The 9,532-nt window shown below is 36.6% G+C and overlaps 2 protein-coding genes across 2 annotated transcripts; both read right to left on the reverse strand.

Moving 5' to 3' along the window:
• Positions 1-2,391: 2,391 nt before the first annotated feature.
• LOC117118576 lies at positions 2,392-6,166 on the reverse strand. The gene is made up of 4 exons (XM_033263192.1): positions 6,158-6,166; positions 3,846-3,947; positions 3,321-3,480; positions 2,392-2,946 (listed from the first exon to the last, which is right to left on the reverse strand). The coding sequence occupies exons 1-4, from the start codon at positions 6,164-6,166 to the stop codon at positions 2,405-2,407; spliced, it is 813 nt and encodes a 270-aa protein (XP_033119083.1). The 3' UTR covers positions 2,392-2,404.
• Positions 4,016-9,269, reverse strand: LOC117118577 (monoglyceride lipase-like). The gene is made up of 5 exons (XM_033263193.1): positions 9,261-9,269; positions 8,827-8,937; positions 8,378-8,467; positions 7,489-7,704; positions 4,016-6,978 (listed from the first exon to the last, which is right to left on the reverse strand). The coding sequence occupies exons 1-5, from the start codon at positions 9,267-9,269 to the stop codon at positions 6,880-6,882; spliced, it is 525 nt and encodes a 174-aa protein (XP_033119084.1). The 3' UTR covers positions 4,016-6,879.
• Positions 9,270-9,532: the final 263 nt, after the last annotated feature.

Here is a 9,532-nt window from a genome sequence, read left to right on the forward strand (position 1 = left end):
TTTTGTGGGATCGTCTCACTTTTATTTCATCATCATGTCTTAAACTACGTAGATGTATTACACATAACATATAGTCTAAATTTTAACATTTATTATATATACGTTGGATATAGTTTGTAAATTTCAAAAGTTTAGCGACGTCGGGCAAAAAAAAAAAAAAAAATTGGTTCGTGTGGGAATCGAACACACAACCAGCAGGTTTGCTATTCATTATCCACCATCAACTAAACTGCTTTAAAAAAAATGGTTCGTGTGGGAATCGAACACACAACCACCAGGTTTTGCTATTCATTATCCACCATCAACTAAACTGCTTTGAAAAAAAAAAAAAAAAAAAAAAAAAATTGGTTCGTGTGGGAATTGAACACACAACCACCAGGTTTCCCGTAACATGATTAGTCTATTTTTTTCTAATTTGCATAATGAATTTTTCAAACATTTTTGTCTATTTAAAAGAAAGTGCGTAAGTTATGGAGATGGTAACAATCAAAAATCGATTATAAATTTAATTCTACATTTTTAGACAAAAAATAAACCCTCTTGGCCCACGGCCCATTTTTGACATCATGACATCATGACCATGCGTAATATTAACCTGCAGTGTATATATACAAAGAATTTTTTCTAGTAGGATCAGAGTTGACTAACTGGTATTTGGTGTGGTACTAGGTTTATCGCATTTATGGTTTAGGGGCCGCGGTTTACCTCCCTCCGTTTAGTCATGCTGGATCAGGAGTAGTAAACTCGGCGATCGTGGGTTCGATTCCCACACGGGGCAATTTTTTTTTTATTTTTTTTATTTATTTCGTATTTTTATTTTTTTAAGGTCGTGGGTTCGATTCCCACACGAGCCAGTTTTTTTTTTATTTTTTTTCTTTTATTTTTTTATTTTTTTTAGGCAGATTAGTTGATTGTGGAGTTGTGTGTTCGATTCCCACACGAACCAATTCTTTTTTTTTCTTTAAAGCAGTTTAGTTGATGGTGGATAATGAATGTATTGTACTCGTTGATGACGTCGCGAAATAACATCAAACAACAACGTGTCATGTTCGAGCCCAGGCCGTCATGGAAGCTCACTGGCTCCTGTGTAATTCATGTTGAGCCAACTGCAGACGAAAAGGTTACAATCTTTTCAGAGATAAGCTGGAAGAAATTTTTAGACAGTGCCCATCAATGGAAGGATTTTAATACTGAGGAACGAAGTTACCGAAGTCCTTGGCTTGCTTAACCTTTTTTCTTCGATCGTCGCTTCCAACCGCCTAGGCGCGTCTAGCCTAAAGAGGGCCTACATAGCAGGTCGAGATCCATGGAAAGTCGTATATAAAAAGATGTGGGTTACCCACATCTTTATATTTGCACAAGTAATTAAAATTGTTTTTGAGCAGATTAATCACACTGATAAACAGTTGTACTACAATCTTTAATTTGAAGGAGAATTGTATTGTGTTGCTTCAAAATACCGGTACTGCTGGTTCATTCGATTCGTAATAATAATTATAATACTGTACTGTATTAATATTTAGGCTTTTCACTCAATGTGGTCATCGTGATAATCAAAGAAGAAAACAATGATATTATCGAGAAGTATGGTTGGCCAACAAATAATAATGAATATGAATTGCAAACGTTAGCCACGTTTAAAAGACTTGTGTTTTAATTAGCATTTTGGGCCCGGGTATTCAACCTTTTTAAGCTGGTTGCCAGACAGTGTGTTGGGGTCAGTGGCGGACCAACACAACTTCATACTTCCGAGTTTCGAGATATTCCTATGAAACCCTATCCATTCCATATCTTATGTCACAATTATACCATAGCATAGCCTCTCAAATTCTCACATAATAATTGACAAATTTTCGTCAGGAAAATTATTCATCCCTGAGCATATCGCGAACTGAATCGATTTGGTAGGTCTACTAGTGGGAGAATTGAGATCTGAAAGTGGAGTACCGTCAAAGGCTGAGCCCTATTGGGGTACAATTTTTTTTTGCATTCCCAATACCTTCTAATGTTAATTAAAAGAAGACATTGATTCATATTCTTAAATTTAATCAAAAGGTCGTATTATAAATTCAACAAAATAATATTAGGTTGTGTGAAATAGGAAATGCATCGAAATCGCATTGCATAAGCAGTCCTAATGACCGATGAACTGATTCTAATCACGGCCAAATAACTGATTTAAATAAGGATGTACTGCATCTTCAAAGCTCAAAATGTGACCAATATATCATAAACATACTGTAGTAGCATGATATTGTATTTTACTTTTAAGTATAACTTGGTGTGTACCATGTAATATTCATTACTAAAACATAATGCATTCTTCTGAACTTGCGTTTTCCAATGGCCTACCACCAAAGCCCATAATTTTTGGTGAATTTTATCAATTATTTTATCTATCCCATTACTTGTTATTACAATAATATTCAATAATGAACATACCACCACCTAGAGCAAACGGTACAGTATATAGTCCATTGCATTCTAACTTCTTAATAACTATGTTGATGTTATTTTCGCAAATTATCCTCTTTTGTTCTAGATCCATAATCAAACTCCAACTGTCTGGATATTTCTTAAATGATGTTCTGTAGTCCAGTCCCTTGATCTTTGCTATATGACCCTCAGTTAGTGCCAATCCAAACTTTATGATATTTCGTCTGTATAAACTAAAGTTTGGAAAAACATTTTCGGATGGGTATGGTGGAAATCGATCTTTGATTTCATTCCACAACGCAAATTGATTGGTTACATTTATAGTTTCATAGAGATTGGTTGAACTCAGTTTCCAAGTTCCAATCAACCATTCCAGTAATTCCATCATTTTACTAGCCTCCTGAAGCCTTTGAGTATCTTCCAGAATGACCCTGTATAAAACTTTCAGCATTCTGATGGAATCCCGTTCATCATACCAATCGGATATGGTTATCAACAACTGTCTGAAATCTAGGAATTAAATGTTAAAATAACTAATATTTAACATACATTTTTGATGAATAATTTCAAAGGCTGGCAATAAATAGTAGTGTAAAATAGGCTAAATGTGCTTGATATACTTTTTACATTGAAAATAAGAACTGAAAAACACAATGAGAGTCAATTAGAGGGAACACAGACAACAATGACATGATGTATATTTTTTTTAAATCATGCCAAAAAGTATCAACACCAGTAGTGGTACATAGTCCAAGAATCCTCTCCAACGGCAAACCACGGTGCATGTTAGACTAAAAATACAGATGTCACACTTTGCTTGAGGGCTCCATTTTGGATAGATTGCGTTTAAATAGGAATAGCACGGGTACAGTACTACATTTTACCTGATTTCTCCATATCGATGACAACAAAATCACTGTATACAACAGTATAATCCTTAATCGGTCCTCTTTCACGTCTCTTCTGGCCTCTCTTGTTAATGTACTTGGATACACTTACCGTCGGTATCGTATTTGTTTTGTTGATCGAATAATTATTGACAGACTGAAAATAAAACCGTCATCATGCTTGTAATAATAATAACTTAATTGGTAAATTTTATTGATGCGTATCGGTGGTGGATCCAAGAGGGGGCGAAGTGGGCGTTCGCGACCGGTAGTAGTAGCAGTAGGAGTAGTAGTAGCAGCAGCAGCAGCAGCAGCAGTAGCAGTAGCAGTAGCAGTAGTAGTAGTAGTAGTAGTAGTAGTAGTAGTAGTAGTAGTAGTAGTAGTAGTAGTAGTAGTAGTAGTAGTAGTAGTAGTAGTAACAATAACTAGAATTGAACTCGTCACCGACGTAAAATGATTAAAAGAAAATGATTAATTGCAAAGACAGTAATGTAAGCCTATGTGGGCACATAAAAAAATCACGATCATCACATTATCGTCGTCGTTATCATCATTAGCATCATCGACGTTGTCTTTATCGTCATTTATCTCCATCATCACACCACTTCCACCAACAAAACCCATCTAACAAGGACAAATTATAATAGCAACATATCTGAGTATCCTAGATAATTGAAACGCTAACGCATATATTTTAGTACAATATGTTAAAATGTAATTCTTTAATAAAACACAGTGTTACAATTATTATTAAAACTACTTAAACCAAAGCCTATGTACATATAATAGCCTATAATATAGGCCAGTGCATATAACATAATTATAAAATTTAGTTTTGTTCAAGTATAGAAATAGGCAATCCATCTACACCTTCTGTGCACCATCATACTATAGGGGTATTAATTAACGTATTATTGCCTTAATTAATACCCCATATAATGTGATGGTATAGAGGAGGTGCATTTTTTTTTTTATCTTAAACGCGTCGCTCAGCCCCGACGTGGCTGCTTTGGTAACAAAAATGCCAGAATTTATTATTGACTGTAGGTTTTCAATTTCAAAATAATGAATCTGTGTTTCTTTTTTGTGTGTTTGTATACATAACATTATAAAAAAGCACTCATAACAGTTTTCAGTAGGCCTGTCACATATTAAGGATTATAAAAGATCGTATTGGAAAAGTAACAGAATATACCATTGAAAATGGGGCTTCCATAACCGTTGATACTGTATGCCCCCAGATTTAACAAATATAGCCTACTATTGGCCTACCTTAAACCTATTTTAAATGTTCAACTCGCAAGATATAAAACAACATATAAAACACACCCATTGAATCGTATAATCAAAACAAGTGAACCGTGAGTAAAGCGGGGGCCCTCCAATATAGTGGAATCGGGCGTTACGACGATTGTTCACTCAAAAAACATACGGAAACTCTTCTACAAAATATGCCAACTAGGCTAGACTGATCGAACCACCGTGCGCACACCTATTTGTATGCATATCGTTTTAAATACAGGTATTCCTCCAATTAAAGACCACTTTTCGGACTGGGGTTTCCATGGTCTTTAGTAGCTTTAGTCTTTAATTAGAAAAATAAAGAAAATACATTTGTTAATTTGGGACCACAGAAAAATGGTCTTTAATTGGAGGTGGTCTTTAATTAGAGGGAGACCTGTAAGCATTATAACAAAATATCTCCAACTCTGGGATTGCGCAGTTGGAGTTTTTAGTCCCCAGAAGGATTGGTAACTTGGATATTCAAAATTTACAATGATTAGTTGAACTTGCCTAAGTCGAATCCAAAATGCCATTGAAATATTGTTCGACTTAGATAAAATTCGACTTATAGATTGTTAATTAATGGAAAACACCACAATCTGGCATGTAAAATAAGTTCAACTTAGAAATAATTCGAGTAAGGCAAATTCGAGTAAGGCAAAGTCGACTTAGGAAAGTTTCGACTTAGGAAAGTTTAACTTACCTAAAATTAATAAGGTCTATACATTAAATGTAACGGAATGTTAATAAGGAAATTTTGCAACCTTACGAAAACGATAACAAACACGAATATCTTCGTCATCGTCATTCACGGCTAAGCTGAGAGTAATTCTTGAAAATACATATACGAGCTGAATATGATCATTGATTCATGTAAAAGGCATGCATAACCTATGCTGTGACTGATATGGTAGTGTATGGGATGGATCTACTAAAAAATTAATGACGTACCGTATAACCGTATTCGTTATCTTTATCGTAAGCTAGAGAAACCTCCCTAATGATGATCAGACGAATTAAATACAGTGCTCCCTCCAATTGGAGACCCCTCTAATTCCGAGACCTCTGCAATTCGAGAGCACTTTTCCAACAAATATTCAACATTTTAACACAAAACTAGCCCTCTAATTGGAGACCAACCCCAAGGCCACCCCATGTATTTTCAGGTCACAAAGGTGGTCTCGAATTGGAGGGCGAACTGTAGTTCATATTGTAGGCCTGCTGTTAATAAAATTGGTCCACTAAAATTCGTGTTAGGCCTAGCTGACGATTGTACGTTGGCCCCAAAATATTTGGTTCGTTATTGTCTTACCATAAACAACTCTTAAATACAGTCTTGTGCATGCATCATTGTATAGTAGGCTTAAAACTAAATGACTCCAATTTAACTACTAAATATTGTGTGCAATCGTCTGTTGGTATCGTGTCATATCGATAACTATCTCCCATCTTTAATAACGCACACCTATAAAAAGAGGCTCATTTTGGGACTAAAAAGTATAAAGTAAGGAAGGAAACCGCATAGTTTGCGAGATCCTAGTATGAATCACCTGATTCATACTGAATCAACTGACGTATGCCCCCTCCCCACAACATTTCAAAAGGTGTACCTTTTAAAGCTTATTATTATTTCAATAAAATGGTTCCAAATTATCACGAATTGCTATGCATTTGCCAACTCCTCCAACCGTTGATTATTTATAACTGTGCTACGTAATTTGTTCGCAATTGATTAGCTCCGGTCATTGCAAATTGATCCATATGAACAAAAATCTGTGTTATATGTAGGCCTACAAATGTAAGGCAGCTTTAAAAACTCACCTTTTTAACTTGTATTTTTCTTAATTTTTTTTCCCCCGAATTTTATTTTTACTGTTAAGCGCATTGAGGCTTTAGCATAATGCGCTATATAAGCCAAAATTATTATTATTAATGGACATAAAACGTTACTTCTTCAGGTTCCTAACAACAAACAAATTGATGGAAATTTACATAAACTATTCACGAATTATGTGTTGCAGAAATCCATGGAATAATAAGGCCCTCAAAATTCTACTTTGTCTTAGCTTCCGAGAGGGCTCTGCCTTGATCCCCCCGTGGGTCATAGGCGGCACCAGGCCACCCCAGGCCACCAGCCTAAAGCTCACTTTGGCTCCCCAAAAACTCCCCCACCCCTATCGAAAATACTGCCTACGGGCCTAGCATTTGATTCATTCTATCCTATACAGGCCTCTCGTTAAAGAAATGTCGGAGACGTTTCATATACCAATGATTAAATCCTCTTCACCAACCAGGCCACAATGTCTTTTATGACAGCATCAGCTTTATCGGGAGACTCACGATGCAATGCGTGCCGATGACCAGGATAGATCTTAAAGAAATAACACAGTAAAAATAAATAGGCCTATCATAAATATGAAATATTAGTTGCGTGGCATATTATTGTAACGAACCATGGAAGACATAAACGTAACATGAAAATAATTATAACTGATAATGACTAATAGGGAAAGCCCGACAAACCAAAATCTCTGAAATCTAGGGTCGGTGGCTGCTGACGGTAGAACCAATAACATTTATTTGCCAATATCTTTTAAAAGTGTACGTACATGCATACAGTACATACATATTATATTTGAAAATGATCTTTTGATGACAGTTTAAAAACTTTGCCTAAACTCGACGGCCACTGTTTAACTTTTTTGCCCGTTTGTTTCTCTGTCGAAAAATTGAAAATAAATAAACAAATAAATTATGATGATGAAGATGAATAGGAAGATGATGATGATGATTATATTGATTGATGATGATCTGAGACCACTTGTTTCATAAACCACACACCATTATGGACCAAATCTTTTCTTTAAAAAAATCAAGTAACCTTCAGCTTTTTATCCAAGCTCTTTGCCTTCTCAAACAGCAATTTTGAACCGTCCAATGAACAGCGTTTGTCGTCCTCTCCATGAAGAATGAAAAATGGCCACTCGATGCTGGGGATTTTATTTTCAAGTGTTTCCATGGCTACCATAAATTCAACGGAATGGCGCGCACGAAGTCTTCCGTGGTACACTAGCGGATCTTTGATGTAGTCAGTCACCTGTTGGAATGATGATAATGCGTAATTTTAGACCCTCTGAAAAGACCTTTAGGGAGCTTTGCAAGCTTACGAAAATGATAACGAATACGCTTACCGGTATACGTCATCAACTTTTTAGACAACCCGTCCTCTAGACGGTACAATAGCATATCTGTCACAAAGTAGGCAAATTCATTACATGACTTTTGCATGAATGAAGGATCATATTCAGCTTATACTGTCACAGTACATTGTCAAGAATGTTTTAGGCACGAATTACGATAATGATAATGACGTATTTGTTATCGTTTTCGTAAGGTTGTAACATAGTGACCGGGTCCCTGATTAACATGGTTTCTCAGGCCGGGTGGTGAATACCATTAGGCTAACTTAGTTCTTGGCCAAACACTTCGCCCACCCATGTTTGCCTCTGTTTACCCAGGAATATGGGTACCATAGGGTGCTGTGGCATCGAATCAGGTAGGAGCACTGGATGTATTATGTTGTATTCATCTACAGTGGCGGATCCAGGAAATCGAAATAAACGGGGCCCAGAGAAGCATCGTCGTTGAATCCGCCACTGATCTATGTAGCCAATGCTCTCGAGCATGATTGGAATTGGTGCCATATAAATAATATGTTATTATTATTAGAACTAGGCAATTTGACAAATGATATAAGGAAACGTAATTACTTCTTTCGGGTCCGAACTCAATGAATCTGGATCAACCTTGCTAACACCGAACAGGGGGAGGATTGACGCGGCCGTCTTGTCGATAAATTGCTGGAAGAGAATAAATAATTAATCATGTTACAATTACAATGATCATCAACATTATCATAATCGTCTGTTTTGTCAACCACGCCATTGCCGCCGCTGCCATCGTCGTTGCCAGTGACAACATCATCCATCAGCATCATCGTCGTCGTCGTCGTTGCCGACGACGACACCATCGTAATCAATATCACCATAAACCTAGGCCTATAATATATATCATAGTCATAATTGAGAAGTCGACTCGTCGTCGTGTCATCATCTGCCACCACCATATGATATCATCAGTATCAAAACTTCGTCGTCGTTATCTTCATTATATCATTGCTATCATCATCATCATCATCATCGAATATCGTTTAACAAACCGAGATAGCAGACGCCTGTTCTGAAGTCGGTTGGATAGCTGGACCAATCAGCACACAGCCAGCGAACTCTTTAGGTCTTGACTGCACTGCCTGAACAGCTATCGTACCGCCCTATGAAGTACAAACAAAGTAAGGGGGATGTATCAATTATTATGATTGAAATAAGAACCTCATGTAAAGAAAAAAACACACAGGCAATCTTTAATATTAATAATAATTATTATTATTATTACATAATGCTAATATATGAGCTGCCTAAATGTCGTTGATAAGAGAAGGTATTTGGGGATTGGATCTCTGTAAATATTGTATGGCCATCTGTGGTCGTATGGTATGAAGTTCAGTCTCAGAGTGAGAGGACGCAGGTTCGACTCCTAGCTGAGAAACCTTTTCATACTGCAAAAGGAACTTTTCATTGAAGAACTGATTGATACGACCAACATCAAAGTATGTACCGTACCTATAGGCCTATTATTATTTATCTAGCCTATTTGTATACCTAAATTATGTATATAGTACATAGGCCACAGCCTCTTTCGTGGACAGACGAGGGATAACTGGTACCGGTTTACTGGGTAGCTGAGACGTGTAGACCTTGAGAAGCAAGTTTGTACGAGCTAGTCCACAGCTCGAGCGCTTAGAGACTTCTGTATAAAGCGCTATATAAATCTAACTACATTACATAGCAAGTCTCTTATACACATCT

Source organism: Anneissia japonica, unplaced genomic scaffold (genome assembly GCF_011630105.1).
Source record: "Anneissia japonica isolate Jap-2015-1 unplaced genomic scaffold, ASM1163010v1 scaffold284789_len57268_cov186, whole genome shotgun sequence".
Lineage (NCBI taxonomy): Eukaryota > Metazoa > Echinodermata > Crinoidea > Comatulida > Comatulidae > Anneissia > Anneissia japonica.